At 43.5% G+C, this 25,574-nt stretch overlaps 1 protein-coding gene across 1 annotated transcript; it reads right to left on the bottom strand.

The window, feature by feature from the left end:
- Positions 1–563: 563 nt before the first annotated feature.
- LOC111953962 (arf-GAP with coiled-coil, ANK repeat and PH domain-containing protein 1-like) lies at positions 564–22,663 on the bottom strand. The gene is given in 25 exon segments (XM_070435792.1): positions 564–1,322; positions 3,220–3,281; positions 3,361–3,471; positions 3,543–3,652; positions 3,755–3,933; positions 4,014–4,064; positions 4,689–4,885; positions 7,705–7,799; positions 10,680–10,708; positions 10,711–10,748; positions 10,991–11,196; positions 11,317–11,428; positions 11,601–11,701; positions 11,837–11,888; positions 12,224–12,336; positions 12,861–12,935; positions 15,917–16,012; positions 16,190–16,234; positions 16,736–16,919; positions 17,115–17,173; positions 17,339–17,392; positions 17,584–17,703; positions 19,405–19,462; positions 22,019–22,119; positions 22,574–22,663. Coding segments are annotated over 24 exon segments (2,298 nt in total). The 5' UTR covers positions 22,072–22,119; positions 22,574–22,663; the 3' UTR covers positions 564–1,224.
- Between the last annotated feature and the right edge of the window lie 2,911 nt (positions 22,664–25,574).

Below are 25,574 nucleotides of genomic sequence, written 5' to 3'. Positions count from 1 at the left end.
CTACTGTGATTATTATTATTTGACCATGCTGGTCATTTTGAACATTTGAAGATCTTGGCCATGTTCTGTTTAAATCTCCACCCGGCACAGCCAGAAGAGGACGGGCCACCCCTCATAGCCTGGTTCCTCTCTAGGTTTCTTCCTAGGTTTTGGCCTTTCTAGGGAGTTTTTCCTAGCCACCGTGCTTCTACATCTGCATTGCTTGCTGTTTTGGGGTTTTAGGCTGGGTTTCTGTACAGCACTTTGAGATATCAGCTGATGTAAGAAGGGCTATATAAATAAATTTGATTTGATTTAACCAATTAATTGTACATATGTTACGTTTTCAGTTTGTGAGTGTGTGATATGGGGTTATAGAAAAGTTTATTTAGACATTTATAAAGAAAAACTTTTATATAGCAGCTATGTTGACATTGCCATYTTGATCTGAGCCTTGCTTTTGGCTGTCGCAGATACACCTCCCCCCGACTTCACTCGCTATTTTCGTCTAGTCGACTTCGTTCGGCTTACCGCTTGAACACACCCAGTATATTTAGGTCCACTGAATGACTTTACACAGAAACTGAAATGAACTCTGGTATTTTAATTTTCCGCAAGAAATACATCTCTTGTACCTCATGCAGTCAATAGACCCCCCCCCAAAATAAACATGATATACAAAGAAACAACATCACATCCAAAATTATGAAGAAAAGTATAAGAGCACATACAACTGTTTAACCCTTTGCTTCAAACATATCCCTCCTTTTCTTTCTGTCACAACAATACATTGTGAGGAGGATCAACAGAAAGCAACACAGCTATTAAAATAGATTTTTTTTGGTCAACAGTAGTTGTGGGAAACCTAGCCTTATTGTCAAGTCAACGAGATTAGGGTCGGATGGCTCCGCTAGACTATGGTTAACCAAATTAGGAAATAAATCATTCAATGGGAAGTTATTACTGTATTAGCTGTCATTATTAGGCTGTACATCTTCTATCTCCTCCAACGAGTGTCTCATGTAGCCACTAAGCCCGAGTGTTCTCCTCTGGCAGCCAAACACAAAGACATTACTGTTGGACCGCTACTAAAGTAATCACCAGCTGAGCAATGACCTAACGCAGAGCAGGTGGCCAGCAAATGTGTGTGTGTGTGTTTGTCTGTGTCGGCGTGTGTGTGTGACAAAAAAAGAAGAAGGAAAACAGCATAACAACAGCATACAAAAGAACCAGCTGTTGGGTAGGTCAAGTTTTAAAGTCTGTACTGCGGCGTTTGAGTTTCTCCGGGTTGTTAGATGCCATGTGAGAGAAGTCCCTGAAGATGTCCTGGTACGTTTCATCACCTTAGAAAAACAAGACATGAGATGAAAATTCAGGAAAAGAGGATTTAGACATGTATAATTTGCCGACATTAGGCTACTACTAGAAACACGCATGCGCACACGCGGAGGCACGCACACACACTGTTTACCTGTAGCGCTGTAAGGCGGGGGCATCAAGGGACACACTGTGCAAGCAGCGCAGAGCAGGCAGTCGCCTCATTGGACAAACACAAAGGCTCACAAAACAACAATGAGAAAGCACTGCACATCAGAGACTGACAGACAAATTAAGCATTTCCCGGGTATAGACATTACATGAGCCTCACAACTTCAGTCCTCCAGAGCCAGACAAATGATTTGAGTTAGGATATTTCAAACCAGGATTTGAAATAGGGAGTTATTGTGACAGTACTGGAGTAAATAACTTGGACTTGGAACAGACTTGGCAGACAGTTTGGCTATGGAGGAATGGATGGGTCACCCTCTTTCGCATATAACACCGCAAAAAAATATTACAGCTCTACCCATTAAGAGTCCACTGTTCCAGCCCAAATTGGTTGCATCAGCTTTTAGACCAGTGGTTCCCAAATGTTTAATCATGGTGCATTGTTCATTGTCCAGATAGACACAAACATGTTTATAACAGACACGACCTAGGTTTGACCAGCAGCCTAAGACTGGCAATAACATAACCCACCAGTGGGCCCTGAGCCACTGTTTGGAAYACACTGAACTACAAATGACAGAGTGGCTCATTACTTTCTATACATCTTCATGTTCTCAGCACCAAGTTCTAATTCTCAAGCAAAAGCAATGCTTAAAACGGTGGCAGTGTGTATTTGAAACCGGTCAAACACAATAATAACCACTTCGGTGTGACAAAAGAGTCCGTTTGAAAAGGTTAAAGTKAGCCTGGGGGAACATACAGTTGTAMAATGGAAAAACCCTCAAGTMACAATACCATTGGTTGCTGGACTTATGCAAGGTGCATAAAATGTACATGACGAGAKAACACTAACAATCAGATTCATTCTTTTTCAAGCAGCATCCTGTGCTATCATACAATACATTCATACATACGTCCATATAGAACTCTACACTTATATATAGGTGTATAAATACATGTTAAACATGGCCAATGCCCAGTGTTATCATACTCTGATCTACATTGAGCTTATATGGGCTGTAAAGTGCAGGATCACTAACTGCATTCATTKATTCTACATCAAAGTGCAACGTGGACTCTCTCGTGGTGTGCATACATAAACACTCCCTTTAAACGTCCCTCCTTCCTCTTCTATGTTATGTTCTCTCCTTTTCCCTGTTTTTCCCTTTAGTATTATATTCCCAAAATGGTTGCCTCTCCCAACATACATAAATACTACAGTATAGAAGCCTCTTATCCATACATTTACCCTGTATTCTAGTTATCCCTCTACTGCATTCACTCTACTCCCTCTGAAGATACAGCAAATGGTCCCTACTCAGTAATCCAGTTAACAACTCTCAGTTCCAGGAACGTTCCCCATATAAGTTCCAAGAACGTTCCCCCTAACCTCTTATTTGTCCAGATTTCTTCTGACAGCACTCTAGGAAGGGTCCAGCAATGATTCCAGAAATCAATCAAAACATAACTTGAACATCATGCTTGACTGTAATGTAAAAAAAAAAAAATGGAATCTATTTTAATGTTACCTCACAACTTACTGGGAACTGTTAGACGAGTAGCCTACACACCTCAGAAGTACCCCTCCTCCCTATCTGTTCTCTCCTCAATTACGATGCCTGTCCACCTCTCTCTACTCATTCTGCCCCCCTAGTGCCCATCCACTCAGTTGGTTCTTCAAGGCCTGAAGTCCCTTCCTGGTTTGGCCCATCCCACTCCCTGTCCCGCCCACTCCCTGTCCCATTGAGTGACCTGGTTGGCCAAAGGCTCCATCCATCTCCCGCATCTCCTTGTTCATCTTGGCAATTCGCAGCCTGTCAGGAGAAAGCAAAGTCGTGAGAAAAATCAATCAATCCTTCTAGTGTCAACAAATCAACTGAAGTTTATACTCACAGGGTGACGATGTCAGCGTTGGCTGTCTCCACGGCGATAGTAATGGGGTCTTTCTGGGTGTTGTCTCTGGCGTTGTAGTCCGCCCCTCGCTTCAGGAACAGACACACAAGCCTGGGAGACAGGGACCAGGTTAGTGCGWGTGTGTGCGTGCGTATGTGTGCGCATGTGTGTGTCCATCCTACCCAGTGTGTCCCAGTATAGTGGCATGGTGTAGAGGTCCTCTCCTGTTGCTGTCTGCTGTGTTGACATTGGCACCGTTCTGTAGCAGGAACTCACACGCTGCCAAGGAGTTCTGGAGAGACGGGTCAGAGGGCAGGTGAGCATATACGCACAACAGATACATTCACACAAACCAGCTTGCTCTCTTATAAACACTCTCTCTCGCTCTCCTCACCGCGGTGACGGCCTGTAGGAGTGGGGTGCTGGACTRCTCGGCTGTGTTGACCCAGTTGACGTCAGCTCCGTGGGCCAGGGCGTCGGCCATGACAGGGAAATGCTGCAGCGCTGCAGACCGATATAACAACGCCCCGGGATGAAGACCAGACAGGTCCTCCTCTTCGTCATCTTCGTCATCTGTGGAGGGATGACAGGGGGTTTAGTGCGTGTATGTGTGTGTGGTGGGGGGGGGGCGTCTCTGTGTGTGTTTGTGTCACCTTTGTGAATGCCCGTATCGTTCTTTTGGACAAGGTCACTCTGATCGAGCCCTGAAGGGAAAGAGAGAGCGTCACATGACTTTCCTTCAGTATAGCAACAGGCCACAAGATGACAGTTTTATCCTGCTGACTATAACAACACACACACTACGACAATGTAACAAGCTTACCAGTTTTTGCTGTGTCACCAGGTTTATGGATGATGTGTGTGTGTGTGTGTGTGTGTGTGTGTGTGTGTGTGTGTGTGTGTGTGTGTGTGTGTGTGTGTGTGTGTGTGTCAGTTTAGGTGCAGCGAGGTTCAACATTGTGTGAATATTTGATATAAATTCCTTCCTAGCTTGATAAGTTGTGTAATTTCTGTCGGTGGCATATATCCTCTTATCTATCGCTTGGACAGACACAAATAACCCACAGCACCTGCGTCGCTTACATTCCTGACCTGGACACACATCTGTACTGGATCAGGACTTATGTCACTTCAACACCTACCAGTCCATCGGCAGACAGCGAAAAGAACATCAACATCTCTTTTATAGGAAGCAGAAACGTATACACTGTTGATTTGAATACCTGATCAGTTGTAATGTAATGCTTAACAAGGCCAGCCTGGTACAGGTCTGCTCGGGTTTGGCCCTATGGGGTGAATCAGATGAGCGTGTATGTCCTGTCCAGTACCTGCGAGTCGTGGCAGGGTGGCCCGGGTGGGTTTGGGTTTGAGTGGGGGTCGTGACCCGGCTGGCCTCTCCTGGGTGTTAGCCCTGTTCCTCCGGGCGCTAGAGCGCCGCAGGGGAGCTTTACGTCCCGTCTCCGGGAGCTTCTGGATAAACTTCTTCTCCACGTACTTAGAACGAATCCACGACTCCTTATCACCCCTGATAGAGCAATAGAGAGAGAGAGAGAATGGGGACAGAGAGAGATGGAGAACGAGAGAGATGGATAGATAGAAATAAAGGAAGGCAAGAGAGTGTCAGATCATTAAAGCAATTTGAGTAAAACAATATATCAAATCAAATGAATTTCATACACAGTAATGCACATTATCAAACCATCATATTATAACACAGCAATTCAGTTCAATTCAATTTGACAAGCCAGCCCTCCCTGTACTGTATTACAACATGGTTGACTGCATTCTACTTTACATCCAGAACACATACACAAAGCCATGCAGTTGCACAGCACATTTCTGGGGGACAGTTTAGTTACGACACAAACCACAGTCATTGTCATGTTACGGCACAAACCACAGCCGTTGTCATGTACCTGTGTCACTTCCTGTCTGGGGTGCAGCAGAAGAGAGGAAAAGAGGAAGTCAGATACAGTGCCTTCGGAAAMTGTTCAAACCCCTTAACTTTTCTAGATTTTGTTACTYCCTTATTCTAAAATAGATTTAACAGATGAGGGGGGGGAAACTATCTACACTCAATACCCCATTATGACAAAGCAAAAKCAGGCTTTTAGAAATGTTGCCAAATTTAACAAATAAAAACTGAAATATCACATTTACATAAGTATTCAGACCCTTTACTCAGTACTTTGTTGAAGCACCTTAGGCACCGATTACAGCCTCGAGTATTCTTGGGTATGAGGCTACAGGCTTGGCACACCTGTATTTGGTGAGTTTTTCCCCATTCTTCTCTGCAGATCCTCTCAAGCTCTGTCAGGTTGGATGGGGAGCGTCGCTGCACAGCTAATTTCAAGTCTCTTCAGAGATGTTCGAAACGTATCCTGAAGCCACTCATGCATTGTCTTGGCTGTGTGCATTTGGTCCTTGTCCTGTTGGAAGGTGAACCTTCGCCCCAGTCTGAGGTCCTGAGCGCTTTGGAGCAGGTTTTCATCAAGGATCTCTCTGTACTTTGCGCCGTTCAACTTTGCCTCAATCCTGACTAGTCTCAAAGTCCTTGCCGCTGAAAAACATCCCCACAGCATGATGCTGCCACCACCATGCTTTACCGTAGGGATGGTGCCAGGTTTCCCCCAGACGGGACACTTGGCATTCAGGCCAAAGAGTTCAATCTTGGTTTCATCAGACCAGAGAATCGTGTTTCTCATGCTCTGAGAGTCCTTTAGGTGCCTTTTGGCAAACTCCAAGTGGGCTGCATGTGCCTTTTACTGAAGAGTGGCTTCCGTCTGGCCACTCAACCATAAAGGCCTGATATGTGGACTGCTGCAGAGATTGCTGTCCTTCTGGAAGGTTCTCCCAGCTCCACAGAGGAATACTGTCAGAGTGACCATTGGGTTCCTGGTCACCTCCCTGACAAAGACCCTTCTCCCCCGATTGCTCAGTTTGGCCAGGCAGCCAGCTCTAGGAAGAYTTGGTGGTTCCAAACTTCTTCCATTTAAGAATGATGGAGACCACTGTGTTCTTGGGGACCTTCAATGCTGTAGAATTTATTTGGTGCCCTTCCCCAGATCTGTGTTTCGAGACAATACTGTCTCTGAGCTTTCCGGACAATTCCTTCAACTTCATGGCTTGGTTTTTGTGCTGACAGGCACTGTCAACTGTGGAAGCTTATATAGACAGGGCTCCCGAGTGGGGCAACGGTCTAAYGCACTGCATCTCATTGGTAGAGGGGWCACTACAGACCCTGGTTCGATTCCAGGCTGTATCAACCGGCCGTGATTGGGAGTCCTATAGGGCGGCACACAATTGATCCAGTGTTGTCCGGGTTAGGGTTTGGCCGGGATAGGTCATTGTAAATAAGAATTTGTTCTTAACTGACTTGCTTAGTTAAATAAAGGTTAAAAAAMATATATAATAATAATAAAATAATAATAAAAAGACTGTGTGCCTTTCCAAATCATATCCAATCAATTTAATTWATCACAACACTAATCAAGTTGTAGAATCATCTCAAGGATGATCAATGGAAATAGGATGCACCTGAGCTCAATTTCGAGTTTCATAGCAAAGGGTCTGAATATTTACGTAAATAAGGTATCTGTTTTTTTATTTTTAATACATCTGCAAAAAAATATCTAAAAKCCTGTTTTTGCTTTGTCATTATGGGGTATTGTGTGTAGATTGATGAGGGAAAAAATGTATGTTATCCTTTTTAAAATAAGGCTATAACGTAACAAAATGTGGAAAAAGTCAAGGTGTCTGAATACTTTCCTGCACTGTATAATACATAAGTCWGTGCCCGTCCTCACGAACAGCTGAATGGAAGCAAGCAGCAAAGGGGAAACCAACTCATATTAATACCCATGATTTTGGAATGAGACGTTCGAGTAGCAGGTGTCTACATACTTTGGGTCATGTAGTGTACTTAAAGATAGAATGTTGGCATATTGAGCAAAGAAAAAGGATAGCTGACATTTTAGCAGTATGCATGTAAAGTGTAATAAGGAAAAATTGTAAAACATCTCCCTGCAGTTTCATGTTAATGACACCAGAAGGAGATGAAGGGGGTATTCGTATACCTGGGGATTCAACAGAACTTTTTATAATGTTTTGAATGTTGCAGATAGAAATGTAATGAATAGAACTACTCCACAGTATATAGACAATACAGAATCTTGTCTGGTCTACACAATATATTTTTATCTGAACGTTCTGTTCCATTAACCTTAATGAACCTGCAATGAAATCACACGGCAACGCTATTACATCTTGACTGTCTGTGTGAGATTAATAAAAAGTGATGACTCATGACCCGAGGAATGAAAATGAGAGTGGGGAGTGAGATACCTTGGACTGGACGGGTGAGGTTTCTTGATGGTGATCTCATCAATTCGCCCCTCGTAGATCCTGTTGATGGCTGTGTTTCCCAACTCACACATCAACTACAGGACAGGGAGGCAGGGAGGATAAACACAAACGTCAGTTGTGTTTTTATTGAATAAAGAAAGTATATATATTTCTAGATAGACTTTCAATACATTCTAAAACGCATGTACAGTCGTGGCCAAAAGTTTTGAGAATGACACAAATATAAATTTTCACAAAGTCTGCTGCCTCAGTTTGTACAATGGCAATTTGCATATACTCCAGAATGTTATGAAGATTGATCAGATGAATTGCAATTAATTGCAAAGTCCCTCTTTGCCATGCAAATTAACTGAATCCCCCACCAAACATTTCCACTGCATTTCAGCCCTGCCACAAAGGACCAGCTGACATCATGTCAGTGATTCTCTCGTTAACACAGGTGTGAGTGTTTTATTTATTTATTTTATTTCACCTTTATTTAACCAGGTAGGCAAGTTGAGAACGTTCTCATTTACAATTGCGACCTGGCCAAGATAAAGCAAGCAGTTCGACATAACAACAACACAGAGTTACCATGGAGTAGAACAAACATACAGTCAATAATACAGTAGAAAATAAGTCTTATACATGTGAGCAAGTGAGGTGAGATAAGGGAGGTGAAGGCAAAAATAAAGTAAATACAATATAGCAAGTAAAACACTGGAATGGTTGATTTGCAATGGAAGAATGTGCAAAGTAGAGATATAAATAATGGGGTGCAAGGAGCAAAATAAATAAATAAATACAGTAGGGAAAGAGGTAGTTGTTTGGGCATAAATTATAGATGGGCTATGTACAGGTGCAGTAATCTATGAGCTGCTCTGACTAGCTGGTGCTTAAAGCTAGTGAGGGAGATAAGTGTTTCCAGTTTCAGAGATTTTTGTAGTTCGTTCCAGTCATTGGCTGCAGAGAACTGGAAGGAGAGGCGGCCAAAGGAAGAATTGGTTTTGGGGGTGACAGAGAGATATACCTGCTGGAGCGCGTGCTACAGGTGGGTGCTGCTATGGTGACCAGCGAGCTGAGATAAGGGGGGACTTTACCTAGCAGGGTCTTGTAGTGTTGACGAGGACAAGGCTGGAGATCACTCTGTCATGCTGACTGAGTTCGAATAACAGACTGGAAGCTTCAAAAGGAGGGTGGTGCTTGGAATCATTGTTCTTCCTCTGTCAACCATGGTTACTTGCAAGAAATGTGCCGTCATCATTGCTTTGGCACAAAAGGGCTTCACAGGCAAGGATACTGCTGCAGTAAGATTGCACTAATCAACCATTTATCGGATCATCAATAACTGTCACAATCCGCTTCCTGAGTCTGTGTTTGCCTGTGTTTCTGTCCTGGAGTGTGTTCCGGTGTCCTGGAACGCACCCTGTCTGGTTGCCGGGCGAATTAGCTTGTTGGGAGATCGATGTTCACCCGCACTTGTTATCCCATCAGTAATCTGCAACCTGTCCTGATCTCACACCTCCCCTTCAAAAGCTCTGACCTGACATCCATTCCTGCCGGATCGTTAGCCAAGAACAGTATGTTGTGCCACGAACCAGCCTCCAGTTTATAGAGTTTGTTTTTGTTTGTTTTATTGTTTTTACGTCTTGCTTGACTTTAACTTACACCGTTTGGTTTTGTTTACAGCCATTCACGCCGGAACCCATACCCCATCCCTGTCTGCTCGTCGCCAGTTGTTGTTATCCATTGGATCTGCCTATCCACTCCCATCAACCCCCTCCGCTGTCCGCTCCTCCACCGGAACTATCTACCTCCACGTTCTCATTGATTATAAATACTCACCATTTTTTACTCACTTGTCCTGGTCTGCTTCTGGGTCCAATTCTGGTAAACCCTGACAATAACTTCAAGGAGAGCGGTTCAATTGTTTTGAAGGCTTCAGGGCGCCTAGAAAGTCCAGCAAGCGCCAGGCCTTCTCCTAAATTTGATTCAGCTGTGGAATCGGGGCACCACCAGTACAAGCTTGCTCAGGAATGGCAGCAGGCAGGTGTGAGTGCATCTGCACGCACAGTGAGGCAAAGACTTTTGGAGGTGGCCTGGTGTCAAGAAGGCAGCAAAGAAGCCACTTCTCTCCAGGAAAACATCAGGGACAGACTGATATTCTGCAAAAGGTAAGGGATTGGACTGCTGAGGACTGGTCATTTTCTCTGATGAATCCCTTTCCGATTGTTTGGGCATCCGGAAAAAAAGCTTGTCCGGAGAAGACAAGGTGAGCGCTACAATCAGTCCTGTGTCATGCCAACAGTAAAGCATCCTGAGACCATTCATGTGTGGGGTGCTCTCAGCCAAGGGAGTGGGCTCACTCACAATTTTGCCTAAGAACACAGCCATGAATAAAGAATGGTACCAACACATCCTCGAGAGCAACTTCTCCCAACCATCCAGGAACAGTTTGGTGACGAACAATGCCTTTTCCAGCATGATGGAGCACCTTGCCATAAGACAAAAGTGTAACTAGGTGGCTCGGGGAACAAAACATAGATATTTTGGGTCCATGGCCAGGAAACTCCCCAGACCTTAATCCATTGAGAACTTGTGGTCAATCCTCAGAGGCAAGAATGGCTGCCATCAGTCAGGATGTGGCCCAGAAGTTAATTGACAGCATGCCAGGGCGGATTGCAGAGGTCTTGAAAAAGAAGTGTCAACACTGCAAATATTGCTTTGCATCAACTTATTGTAATTGTCAATAAAAGCCTTTGACACTTGTGAAATTCTTGTAATTATACTTCAGTATTCCATAGTAACATTTGACAAAAATATATAAAGACACTGAAGCAGAAACTTTGTGGAAATTAATATTGGTGTCATTCTCAAAACTTTTGGCCACGACTGTACAGTAACCCCTTGACATTAGTCTAGTAATGCTACACTATTGAGATGCATCCAAAGGTAGCGTAGTGGATGTATTTTACCCGGACCAGCTCTGGTTCCCAGGAGTCCGGGTGAGGGAGCGTACTTTGGAGAAATGGACGCCCAGACTCCTGTCAGAAGGACAGAAGGTAGTTACATATTAGTTTGTGTTGTGGTTGCTTGAGTGTGTGCGTTTGCTTGAGTGTGTGCGTTTGCTTGAGTGTGGTGCGTGTGTGGTGTGTGTGTGTGGTGTGTGTGTGTGTGTGTGTGGTGGTGGTGTGTGTGTGTGTGTGTGTGTGTGTGTGGTGTGTGTGTGTGTGTGTGTGTGAGTGTGTGAGTGTGTGTGTGTGTGTGTGTGTGTGTGTGTGTGTACCTGTGTATCCCCGAGCAGACGATGCAGAGCGTGATCCCCAGGTTGATAGAGGCCCAGTCCGGACCGGGCTCTCCACAGTCGCAGCACTGCATGTTCCCCGGGATGGCCTGGACCTCCTCCAGAGCCTCGCGGCCCCCCGTCTTCTCCTGCTCCCCACACAGCCCTCCTCCTGGGCTGCCTCCCGACACAGAGCTGCAATGCTCCCTCTATGTGAGCGAGAGAGCGAGAGATGTACACACACAAACAAACTTTGTGTAGACAATGACCTACAAATCTTCTGAAACACACGTGTAGTCAGAATGAATAATGTTTGTATGTTTTCTCACGGAACCGTGTGGGTCTTCTCTGCGTTCCTGGAAGGCTGAAGCAATGCTGTTCTGGACAGCACTGATCCAGCCCTGCTGCTGACGCTCGGAGTCTGCCTGTAACAGACAGCTCCTACACACACACAACATCACTATGTTAACACTAAACAAATATCTAAAGCAACATCAACACACACACACACCCCTACCTTCCCTCTATATACCAATACACACACACACACACACACACACACACACACACACACACACACACACACACACACACACCACAGTTGTAGACTCACTTGGATGGAGAGACCACCTCGAAGCAGAATCGTCTCTCGTTGTCAACGCAGACCTTCACTGTACAAAGACGCAGATCCTCAATCACTACTGTGGGCTGATCCTGAGAGAAAGAAGGACACGGTCAGGCTGTGTGTGTGTGTGGGTGGGTGTGTGTGAACGTCATTAACTTTGTCTCTGCATGGATTGCTATAAAAAAATGCATTGAAAAGTAAAGCAGTGGCTTTCAAAAATTCACCTTGAATTTCTTCTGATAGACCAGTTGATTTTTCTGAATAGAGAACCAGCGCCTACCGTCGTGAGACAGGAGATCAAAAGGAGATGAGACTGAATAATGCAATCAATAGATATATCATGATTCTACCCATCACCTTCCTAGCAGTGGAGGCTGCTGAGGGGAGGCCGGCTCATATTAATGCCTTGAAGAGTCAATAGAATGGTATCAAACGTGGTTCCATGTGGTTGACACCATTCCAGCCCTTTTTATAAGCAGTCCTCCCCTCAGCAGCCTCCTCTGCTTCCTAGGCTATAGCCTTAAAATATCAGAGAGAGAGAGAGAGAGAGAAACACAGAGAAAGAGAGAGAACAACATGCAGTAGAGAGAATGTGTGGTGGGGTAACATACCTGCTCCAGGTCTTGAAGGCATTGCTAGCTCTCTTATACAGGTAGCCCTCCATGGCAATACCYTTGGCGGCATCAGCACAGAAATCCATTAAGGAGTTATCGTAGGASACATCCTGCCAACACAACATAAACACAACCATAAACATTACTGTAGGGAAGGGATGTTAGTAAATATCATTGTAATGCAGTGATGCCAGTAGACCACCAAGCTATGTCTAAAAGGAAGTGATGACGTCATCAGGTTTGACTAGCTGTATCTTCACAGGTTGGAGACTTCTAGCACAGATAGAATATGTTCTGAACAAAGTGAACAACATTTTTGTAGACTTACCCTTTGCAACAAAAAAAAAATCACGTTGTTAGATGGATTGCAAAGGAGAATTGCCCACACTCATTTCACAGAGGTGGCATTCCCTAAGGGAAATATGCAGATGCATGCTAGAACGCACTAATTGGATCGCGCTAGCTCGTGTTTGGCTCTGCCCACCTCCTCGCTTGTTCTGCCCTCATTTGTTCCCATTGGAAACYACAGGTTGTGGTCTATCTTGGTTTAGTTACAAAAGATATTTGCTTCTAGTGTAATAACATGGCAGCCAACTTGGTGGCCTGTGTTTAGTTTGGATCCAGCAGTGTTCACCTTTTTCTTAATGGCCTCGTGTCTCTGTTCCATGTCTCTCTTCTCCCTGGCGGAATTCAACACTAGTTGAGTGTGCTGTGTATGAGAAAAGAGAGAGAGTCAGGCACAAACAATTTGATTTAAAAAAACACAGAATACAATATGTTTCAAATGATGCACATTATCCTATATCACACACGGCAGTGCAGCATGATAGGCCAGTTTGGCCAGGGAACAAAATATAGAGAATAATGTACACAGTATACTGGAACAGTGTATGTTTTTTATGTAGTTGTAGAGATAAATGTAGAAACTGTTGAGGAAAATCAGGCTAGGAGATTAAGGACTTCTGGCTTGGACAGCTTTTAGCTAAATGTCAGGGAGTCCATCACTCCAGACTTTGTCCTCTTGGGGAAACAGGAAGTGCTGAACCTGTCCCAAATCCCTGTTTCTGCATGGAGGATCGAGGGAAAACCTCAAGCAGCTTCCTACAGCAGCTTTACTTTCTCCCTCTCATTAAGGTTTCAGGACTCCCTAAATCTTTCTCAGATTATTACCAATCCCACAAGGTATGACTCCAAACATCCAGAAAAGGCTACTCTCCTTGATGTTATCCTCACAAATGATCCTGACAGGTATCAGGCTGGTGTTTTCTATAATGACCTTAGTGATCACTGTTTTACAGCCTGTGTTTGTAATGGCTGCTCAGTGAAACGATCTGTCCTGATTTGTCATAGACGCTTGCTAAAAAACATTAATGAGCAAGCCTTCCTTAATTACCTGGTCTCTGTAAATTGGTATAGAATCAGCTTGATCCCCCTGTCGAAGACACTTGGACATTCTTTTTTTATATTTTCAGTGGTATTATTAACAAACATGCCACCATAAAGATAATGAGAATTAAAAACAGGTTCAGCCCCTGGTTCGACCATGATCTGGCAGTTACTCCACCTCAAGAATTCCATTTGGCGAAAGGCTCGACATAACGCATACTCTTGTTCTGGCAAATGAGAAATAAGTGAACTCAGGCTATCCGGAAGGCCAAAGTTAGGTCCTTTAAGGAGCAGTTCTCTCTCTGTGGGTCTAACCCCAAGAAGTTCTAGAAAATGGTTAAAGACCTGGTGAATAAACCCTCCTCCTCACAGCTTTCCCTTCATGTTGATGATGTGGTTGTTACTGACAAGAAGCACATGACTGAGCTCTTTAATCACCACTTCATTAAGTCAGGATTCCTATATGACTCRGCCATGCCTCGTTGCCCGTCCAACATTTCCTCATCTCCCAGCCCTTTTAATGTGACTAGCCCCGATGCTTTTCCCCTACCCCGCTACAAAGTTTCTCCTTGCAGGCAGTCTCTGAGTCTGAGGTGCTAAAGGAGCTCCTTAAACTTGACCCCCAAAAAACATCTGGGTCATATGATTTAGATCCTTTCTTCTTTAAGGTTGTAGCCCATATCATCGCCAAGCCTATCTCTGACCTTTTTAACATGTCTCTCCTCTCTGGGGAGGTTCTCATTGCTTGGAAGGCAGCCACGGTGTGTCCTTTATTTAAAGGGGGAGATCAAGCTGATCCTAACTGTTATAGACCAATTTCTATTTTGCCCTGTTTATCAAAAGTYTTGGAAAAACTTGTCAATAATCAACTGACTGGCTTTCTTAATGTCTATAGTATTCTCTCTGGTATGCAATCTGGTTTCTGCTCAGGTTATGGATGATGTCACCATTGCCCTTGATTCAAAGTAATGTTGTGCTGCTATTTTTATTGACTTGGCCAAAGCTTTTGATTACGGTAGACCATTCCATTCTTGTGGGCCGGCTAAGGAGCATTGGTGTCTCTGAGGGGTCTTTGGCCTGGTTTGCTAACTACCTCTCTCAAAGAGTGCAGTGCATTAAGTCAGAACATCTGCTGTCTCAGCCACTGCCTGTCACCAAGGGAGTACCCCAAGGCTCGATCCTAGGCCCCACGCTGTTAATTTACGTCAACAACATAGCTCAGGCAGTAGGAAGCTATCTCATCCATGTATATGCAGATGATACAGTCTTATACTCAGCTGGCCCCTCCCTGAATTTTGTGTTACACCCCAGCTGCCAAACTAACCCTGATTCAGATGACCATCCTACCCATGCTAGATTACGGAGACGTAATTTATAGATCGGCAGGTAAGGGTGCTCTTGACCGAATAGATGTTCTTTACCATTCAGCCATCAGATTTGCCATCAATGCTCCTTATAGGACACATCACTGCATTTTATACTCCTCTGTAAACGGGTTATCTTTGTAAAAATAATAATAATAGAATAAAAATATATTTATATCAGTCAATCCAGCAGTCTTTAAGCACCTTCTGCAGGTATTTTTTTACATTTTCTTGCCCTCTTGTTCTTTCTCTCTCTCATTCTGCCTCTCACTCTTTCGCCATTTCCTGTAACAGCAGGAAGAGTTAAAAGAGTCATTGTAGCTTTAATGCTCCAGTGAAAGGTGACTTGCTTTCCGGTTTCAAGCTTCTCTCTGACTAACCTTCCTGTTAGTTTTAGTCTACTGTTGACTTCAGGCCTAGAGCTCCATGTGTGGCAGCTCTTCCAGTTATGCTACAGTGCTATTCCAGCGTAGCACTAACGTTATTGACTAGATGAAAACACGCATGCACGTGCTCTCACACACACACACACACACACACACGAACGCACGCAAGCACAAACTTTCTCAGTCATGTGAAATGTTTCCTGTTGACGGTGCCCACACGGTTTCCTGTCACGATGAGAGGGACGTCACCTTGTGACTTCCTCATCCCTCTGGAGCACATTGCTAGGACTCGTGTGCTAATTAATCAATGGAATCGACTATTAGAATAAACCTTTTCACCATCCATCTAAGAGGAGATGAATTCATCCCCCTCTTTTCTTCCACTCAATCTCATAAACTATTTTTACCCCACTCTCTCTCTCCCTCGCTGTGTTCCCTCATTTCAAAATCTGAACAAGGTACTTGAACAGATCTCTTCCTCCGTCTATGAACTTGGTTCATCCAACACACTTATCTCCCGCCCTCCCTCTCATTCCTTCACATGTTCTTGCTACCTCTTCACTCAGGGTGCGGCGGTAGTCGTCCAGCTCCGAGAGTGACTGGTGACCTTGCTGGAAGAACTGGGACTGGGCCTCCATCATAGACACCATCTGACAGAGAAACACAAGGCAAAGCGTTGTCATACAACCAACTACATGCTAAACAACACATGCAAGCATGAACAGCACTCAACAACTGCTCAAGTAAACACATGATTAGACACCCACATGTGGGCTTAACCATGCAACATTTTACAATACTCCCAACGATAACATGACGAAACTCACCGCCATCAGGATGTCGGTCTTCTTCTTGGCCTCGATGACATTGATCTGGGAGAGTTTGTGAACAGGAGGGAACGGAACATGGGTGTGGTTATGATTGCAGCTTGTACGGACCTCTGGGTATTAATAGTGACCCACCTGCTAAAGGGAAACCCTCAGGCAATGCTGTTATCATTCACCACAGCAAAACACATGTCCCTAAACATAGGTGCCGTTGCATATTTTATTAATTATTTTGTTAGAAATATGGCCTGGTCCTGACATCTGTTATGTGTAAAATGATCTAGCATTCTGTTTGAGGCCTTTGAGTAGTGTCCATGTTCTCAAAAAGCAGGCCAACTGTGGAATGAGAAAGACTCCAGTCTAGAACTGATCGTTTCAATACTGGCCTGTAATTAAATTTAAAGCAAACCACTCAAAACCAATTCAAAGTCAAACTAACATGCTGAAAATGCATTTGGGAGAGTTTCTACAGCCATGCCAGTGTGTATGCACAGGCAAACACTCACCCCTCCATCTCCCTTAACCATCCACCTTGGATGCCCTCACCTGCAGTACGTAGTCGAGGGCTCCGGAGCGGAAGGTCTTGCGGGCGTTGAGGAGGGCATGGCTGACCTCTTCTACCTCGTGCTGTTTTCCCCGGGGGGCCTGAGCGTTCCTCCCCAATGCTGCCTCCAGACTCTCACTTCCCCGCTCAAACTCCTTACGCACATCCTTGAACCGACGCACGTCCCTGGGAGAAGGGAAGGGGGAGCGGGAGGGAGGGAGGGATAAGGCGTAACTGAAGCATAACTGTAGCATAACTGAATGCTAGGGAGTGGCCCTTTCAGACCAGAGGTGGGTGGGACTGGATTTGTTGTGAAAGCAGTGTATGGTAGTAGTTTGGGCAAAGAGGACTGAATGAGAAAGGAGTGCCAGACTCACTCACTCTTTCACAAAACTCAGCAACTTCAACTTCACCGACTTCTGTGTGCTTTCAATCACTTCCTATGAGAAAAAGAGAGAGAAAGAGACAGAGAAAGAAACAGAGAGACAGAGAAAGAAAGAGACAGAGAAAGAGAGAAAGCTACTCAGACACCTGACATGTAATAGTGGTTGCTACAGTAACTAACGTTGAAAGCTAGCGATGCACAATAGAGGAGTCCAACTCACCCCCTGAGCTTCCAGAATCACTGCCAGCTTCTTGGAGAATTTCTCCAAACACTCCTGGATGAGAAAAGAACATTGAATTAGTCAGTTTAACTTTTTTTTTCTATGACTGAAAACAATAGTACGGAACTTTCACTTCCCTTCATAATAATTTACTATGAGTAATATGACCTGTACAGTTAGGTTCCTTCTACAATGATCCCAAATCAGTGCTTAGAGTGTATTACCCAGAATCTCTATAGACTCACCCCCATCATGTTGTCTCCAGAACAGTGGTGGCCCAGCTCTTTGAGCCCTGTGACAAAGCTCTTGCTGGTCTGACAGTAGGCCCTGCCAGCCTCTAGCATGGAGTGGCACTGCTTCACCAGCTACACAACACAACAACAGGTGTCAAGATACAACACAACATGGATACTACACAATGCTAAATGAGATGACATAGCACTACAAACCAATATGATCACTGTTCAGACACAGAATAGGTTGAGACTGAAAAGATTTGGCATGGGTCCCCAGATCCTCAAAAGGTTCTACAGCTGCACCATCGAGAGAATCCTGACCGGTTTCATCACCGCCTGGTATGGCAACTGCTCGGCATCTGAGTGTAAGGCGCTACAGAGGGTAGTGCGAACGGCCCAGTACATCACTGGGGCCAAGCTTCCTGCCATCCAGGACCTATATAATTGACACAGCCTGAGGTAAGCCCATAAAATTGTCAGAGACTCCAGTCACCCAAGTTATAGACTGTTTCTCCTGCTACCGCACGGCAAGTGGTACCGGAGCACCAAGTCTAGGACCAAAAGGCTCCTCAACAGCTTCTACCTCCAAGCCATAAGACTGCTGAACAATTCATAAAATCGCCACCGGACAATATACATTGAACCCCCCCTCCCTTTTGTACACTGCTGCTACTCGCTGGTTGTTTGTTACCTATGCATGGTCACTTCGCCCCCACCTACATGTACAGATGACCTCAACTGGCCTGTACCCCCGCACACTGACTTGGTACAGGTGCCCCCTGTATATAGCCTCGTTATTGTTATTCTTATTGTGTTACATTTTCTTATTACTTTTTAGTTTAGTCTACTTGGTAAATATTTTCTTCTTCTTGAACTGCACTGTTGGTTAAGGGCTTGTAAGTAACCATTTCATGGTAAAGTCTACACTTGCTGTATTCAGCGCATGTGACGAATAAATATTCAGCGCATGTGATGAATAAAGTTTGATTTGATTCTCAAGACTCTGAACTTTAATGACCAAAGTATGCATCTGAAAATGTTATGCACACCAAACCCTTTAGGGAATTAGGAATATCAATTGATTGAAAGGAGAATGTGATCAAGTTACATTTTCTCTGGCGACAATAGAGTGGGGAAGCAGCACTAAAGTTAATTCCCTACAACGCAGGTAAAACACCGCCTATGTCTCTCTCAGTTCATAGTTAATATTCAGAGAAAAGGGATGTGTACAAAACTGACCCAGTCCAACTACTATTTACACTCTACTGTGTGGATGGCTGGGCATGTTTATACTGTAGAAGTGGTGTTATGCTCATATCAAGAGCTTTCATACTCGGACCATAGTAGCAAAAAGTGGGGAGGTGTGTGTGTGTATGTGTGTCTTGTTCTTCTATCCTTGTGGGGGACCTGAAATCCCCAAAAGTCCCCACAAGGATAGTAAAACAAGCTAATTTCTCCCTTGTGGGAACATTTCCACCATCCCCATGAGGACAAAGGCTATTTTAAGCTCAGGGGTTAGGTATAGGGGCAGCAAGTAGCCTAGTGGTTAGTGTGTTGGAAGGTGAAAGGTTGCAAGATCGAATCACCGAGCTGACAAGGTAAAAATCTGTCCTTCTGCCCCTGAACAAGGCAGTTAACCCACTGTTCCTAGGCTCTCATTGACAATAAGAATATGTTCTTAACTGACTTTCCTAGTTAAATAAAAGGTAAAATAGGGTTAGGTTTATGGGTTAAGGAAAAAAGGATTTAGAATGGAAATACATTTTAGGTCCCCATGAGGATAGAAAAAAAGTGTGTATGAGTGTGTGTGTGTGTGTCACTGTCGCTCACCTTCTCTAATCGCGTTTCCAATTCACAAACATCTACTTCCACCACTTCAATGGCGGCCCTGGATGAAACATAGACATATACATTGCCACATAACTTGGCAAATTAAGCCACATCACTTAGGCAGAAGMTATTTTCCATGCATCCACACCCTGCTTGGGCAATACCATACTGGTCTGAATGTTGAACTTGTGGCACAATGTTAGCACATCTACAGTAAAACTGTCTGTGGCTCCAATAKATTTTTTGGGCTGTAATATCAGCCGTCATGAGAGTTCAAGCAGTACACTTGATGCTTCACATGGGATCTAGTATACATGGTTAAAGCCTGTAAGAAGGCCAGTGGAAGGAGATTGTGGCTGTTGTGACTGTTTGTCTATGAGTCAGTATCTCCTCTCCTCTGTGTGTCTTTCACATCAACAGCCTTACAGTGTGGTTTCCGCTGCCTTCCACTCAAGACAGATTGATACTGAGAGAGAAAAAAGACAAAAAGAGAGAGAAGGAGATGCTGAGAAACAGAGTTACGACAGAGAGAGAGAGAGAGAAACAGAACAGACAGCGTCTGTTTGTCTGCTGGCGGTGAAGTAGAGACAGTGGCTGCAGGTCTTGGGTCGGTCAGCTCAGTATCATTCATATTCAAATCGCCTAGCCCAGCGTGACAGGGGTACCAATACAAACAGGACTGCCAAAGGTTTGGTGGAAAATATAATTGATGAGGTTGGAACAAAGCCTGTGTCATTAGACACACATTGTAATCATTACTCTGTGTGTGTGTGTTCGCGCCTGTGTTTGTACGGTGATAAAAAGGAATGTGTATCTGTGTGTGTGAACGTGCATGAGTAAGTGTGCCTGAGAGAGAGAGAGCGAGACCTCAAGTTTCTGCAATGATCCACCCCCCAAAAACACACTTCCTGTCTCCTATTTATCATCTCAGTATCTCTCGCCTCCTGTTCCACTCCACAACCCCAGCCCACCCCCATGATTACCTAGCAACGGGAGGCAGCGGTTTGACGTGCTACCCCAAGTACTCGGCCTCTATGTCTGTATGTGTACCGTAGTAGCCTCTCGCCTTTCCTCTTTCAATGCCTCTTACCTGAGAAGTCCCTCTCTCTTCTATCCTTCTTTCACTGATATGTCTGTCAGTCTCTTTTCTTCTCTTTCAAAGCCTGTTTTCTCCTAACATCACCCTCTACTCCCTTTCACACTAGCTGTGTGTGTGTGTCTGAAGGCCTACCTCCGGCACATTCAGTTCGAACTACATCTAAAACCTTCTCCCTCTCGCTGTTCTTGGTCAAACACGAGACCTCACCACTGCAACTTGCACCACTGACTGCCACAGCAAGTCAAACTTTCCAACACTGTGTGCCTCCCAGATAGACCATGAGCCAAGAAAAAGGGAGGAGAGAGCGAGAGAGTTAGATGGGGAGGAAGGGAGGAGGGAGGAAGAGAGAGAGTTATGAGCTCTTTCACCACTTACAAGGTTAATCAAACAAGAATTAAGAAAGGATAAAGCAGCAAAGACAGAGAGACAGAGAAAGGGAGGGAGAGACGTTTATTACCACTGTTACTCCTGATCTCCCAGACAAAAAAGGGAGGCAAAGCACACCCAATGCAACAAAACTATTTTATTAGCTACTTTCAAACCCAACACAAAATCCACTTCCCTTTTGGCTTCAAATTGTGTTCCTTTTAGAATTTAAATTTAAAAAAATATATATTGACTCTCAAAGAGATTAAGCCAAGCAGAACTCCAAGGTTGGTGTGTGGCATTCGTACATTGACTTACAACCTCGGCTTGCAACCATCTTGGTGGCATATGCTCCTAAATATTGTGCTGTGTGACCTGGAATGTTGATTTGATAGCACCAGTGCACCGAATGGCAAAATTATATTTGCGCCATTGGGCGCAAACACATTTGTTATGTTTGTGTTGTATGTCCGGTGCAGCTGTTGTTACATTTGTATCATATTAAAGTTGAGACCACCAGTGCTACCAATGAAAACTATTAATTTAGAGCTCTGCTTACAACAATCAACAAAGTTGTATAAATTCACTATTTTATTCAAACACACAAAGCCAGCCCCATTAATGAGAAAAGGTAGTGTCTCGCCCCTCATGTCAATGCCCAGACTCATTTCATTCATCGCAGTGACAAATCTGGCCCCAAGCAAGAGGCATGGCCACAAACCATCTGCAGGACTGACACTTTGTAATTTGACAAGTGCATCCTCTGGTTGTGCTGATTAAACTAGAATGGTGTGACACACTGCCAATACTCAGCATCTATTGAGATTGCACAGGTAACTTTGAGCAAAACATTTGTAGCACGACTCTATTTCCTCACTGTTAGGGAGGATGCCCTGTGTGTACATGTAACAGTTTTGAAACGATCTAAATAATTGACTGCAAAAACATACAGTAGGCCTACATAGGCTACCCTTGATTACATCTGTAATTTTCCGGCAGTATGTAGGCTACATACATTTATGCAGCATTTACAAATTAGCTCTCACTTTACAATGCTAATAATGGAACTGCATGAATAATGCCTGTAGCTTGTGTAAACTGTTGCCCCAAGTCATTAAAAAGATTATTCAAGGGTTAATCATGACCTACCTGAATCGGGGGGAGTCTTTGAGACACTCTTCAAAATCCAGTTTGACAGTCATCCTTCGACACGAATTACAACAATAACACAACCGCAACTATTTCTATTGCTGTTGAATGTGACATGGGAGAGAGTGGGTGAGAAAATAGATTAGCTCCTTTTGGCGATGTTTTCCCCCAACAAGCAATACTCCAAATATACAATTTACATATTGAACGTATATTGCATTGTTTTTAGGTTTTTCAATAAATAACTTGTGTTGTCTTGAATTCTATTCTTCTCGACATTAAATCATGACATTAGGTATCAGTGAATCGCGCCTTTCTCTTCTTGGAACAACAGGTTATTACGTACTGATTAGAATAAGTTAAGTAACCAAATAACTGCATTTGGTTAACTGCAACTGCGATTCATTTATTATAGGCAAGTTGTTCCACTTCTCTCTTGCTCTAGTGCGCGCTTGAGTCAGGAAAATGAAGGAAAAAAATCCCAACAGTTTCTCGACAGTTTAGATCCTTTCACCGTAAAAAAATCCAACATCAATAAAATAATTGTAAACGTACAGCATTTCCCTCGAGGACCCTGGGGTGACTAGACTGGCACACTAACGAAAAAAATATCCTTCCTATCCTATCTCTCTCGCTTGATGCCTTGGTCCTCCCCCTCACACTATTTCCGGGTATGCAAGTGCCATTGCACTAACCTAACAGCAAAAAGCCAGTTTTTGCAGTGTTGTTGTGGTAGGGAAGTTGTTCAAAAGAAGGGGATATGATTAAATAGTCTAGAATTTGCCATTTTGGAGTTAAAATAAATCGAATATTAGGCTTACATTTATTATAAGAGGCACTGATTATAACCATGTGGTTGCATACATTTTTAGGCGTATTCCTAGTTAGCCTAGGCGAGTGTCACCCGTCTACCGGCTAAAAGAAGCATCCTCTATTCAGGCTGCAAATATATAATTTTACTCCTTAAAAAAGCTTTAATTTCGTGCCGGCGGAAAAAAAACAAGAAAAATATGTGTAGGCCTACTGTTTAATAAAGCATAATTTTCGGACAATTTAGCATGTTGCACAACCTTGGCTGAACACGGTGTGCAACATCCTAAATTGTCAGAAAATCAGAAAATGGTGTTGGAATATTGTGTGTTATTAAAACAGTACACATATTATTCCAGTTTGCTTTATGTATGAGCCGGTCCACGGGGGACACAACTGAGAATGCACATCAATCATAGAAGATGTAGCGCCCACTATTGGCTGCGTATGCTAAATTAGCGTATACAACTCAGAAAATACCACATATGTCCATATGGCTTTTATGTTGATATCACAACTAGATCACAACTTCTGTGGAGGCTGAAGAGCTATAGGAATATATTTAGAGCAAATGTAGGCCTACTTTTAGCTCCCACCAGTGCTCCATTACATAAAACCCAGCTAAAAACAAACGTTTCCACAACTGTGGAGAATGTTCCCTTAAAAGTATCATTAAGTCATTACCTTATGTTTTCATAGGAATGGTCCAGTGATGTGCAAGGAGTTTTCCAAGAGACCATTCCCCTAATGTCAAACAGAACTTGCCCAGAATGTGGTTACCATGTTCTCAGAATATTCAATATGAATGTTATAGACACGTTACATTGTAACGTTGCAAGAATATTCCAGTGTTCAGTTTTCTGGGGGTTAGGAGATTATTCCATCAACGTCACACCAAACATACACAGAACATGGTTGCCATGTTCTCAGATAAGAATGTTCAAGACACGATTAATGGAAAAATTTCAAGGACATTCCTGTGTCCAATGACGTTTAAAACATAGGACGTTCTGTCATGGTCCCCTGGAGGTTTTGGTTAGGGACACACTCACACAGTGCGCTTAACACACACGTTTTCAATTTACATACAGTAACAGTCAAAAGTTTGGACACACCTACTCATTCAAGGGTTTTTCTTAATTTGTACTATTTTCTACATTGTATAATAATAGTCACGACATGACAACTATGAAATAACACATATGTAATCAACATGTCTCCACGTGGGATTTGAACTCACAACCTCTTGGTTCATAGCATTCCACACTTTGCGCTACACCACCATGTCTGTGTCAGTTATCAATTAATCTGACTATTCTCTCATCATAGATTTGATTTACTTATTTCAGAAGAAAAAAAACATAGTTGTCTCATGTTGTTGGGGCATGTTATTATTTTTTTATGTTACTCCTTAATCAAGAGGTTGTTCAAATCCCAGGTGAGGACAAGTTGAATAATAATTACTGTATAAATGAACATGCACAATGTCATGTATGTCAAATATGTAAGTTGAAAACGCTGTATGTTGAAAACAAACATCAGGGGAACGTTACAAATCAAATCAAATGTTACTTGTTACATAAGCCAAATAGAACAGTTAAATGCTTACTTACAAGCCCTTAACCAACAATGCAGTTTTAAGAATACATTTATTTATTTAAAAAAACACAAAAAAAACAGGTAACATTACAGAAACTTTCTCTCCCAACGGTTCAGTCTTTTATGTGTATTCCCAATAACCAGTCAATTTGTGATTTATTCGTATAGTGAGAGTGAATGTAGTTTGGTCAATAGGTTTTTATGTGAGATAATTATGCTTGGTAAGGGCCATATACTCCCTTAATCCCATACCAATGTTTAGAAAGAGGTACAATTTGGGTGGTTAGGGTGTGTATTCTTGTTTGGCAACTTCTTGCAATGAATGAAGATACTTGTACTTTGTCTTGCTGAGGCAAGAAGCCATCCAATTAACATAAACACAGACACATGCGCGCATACACACACCCACACACACACACACATATTGTATCTCCAAGAGGGTTCACATATCCTTGAGCAACACGAGATTAGCTCTACCTCAACACAACATACAGTTCTATGTAACCAGAGAGGTCTGCACGCCACAGTAGCTAGTCTGTGGGTGAGTGGCCTACACAGACCTATCATTACAGTGGCTGATGATCTAGGTCCATCATTTATGTCTCTCTGCATCGGCGCAAACACACATGTACATGAATACAGACACCACACATAGCCTACACACACACACACACACACACACAACACACACACACACACACACACACACACACACACACACACACACACACACACACACACACACACACACACAGAACACACACACACCAAAACCACACACACACACACACACACACACACACACACACACACACACACACATTAGAGCACAATGTTCACATTAATAGAATAGAGATGTATATTGTTAAAAGGCCTTACTCTGCTGAAAAGCTGCTAGATAGTTGCTAGATAGTATGCAATCAGGCTTACAATGTTTACATCCTACACCACCATCAGAAAAGCTTGTAGGATCAAATGGCAGTTGTGTAACAATTGCTGCAGGGACTCAGCCAGGCCGATATCACCTGACCTGCCTGCACATGGCTCTCCTTTGTAACCAAAAGACATCATTACATTACATGCATTGGCTGATCTGCTCTGAGTGTAAAATCTGAAACCAATCTCAAGTGTTAAAGAGGGATTTACT

Source organism: Salvelinus sp. IW2-2015, linkage group LG3 (assembly GCF_002910315.2).
Source record: "Salvelinus sp. IW2-2015 linkage group LG3, ASM291031v2, whole genome shotgun sequence".
NCBI lineage: Eukaryota > Metazoa > Chordata > Actinopteri > Salmoniformes > Salmonidae > Salvelinus > Salvelinus sp. IW2-2015.
Note: the sequence above shows the minus strand (reverse complement) of the source record. Positions and strands in the feature narration are given on the sequence as shown.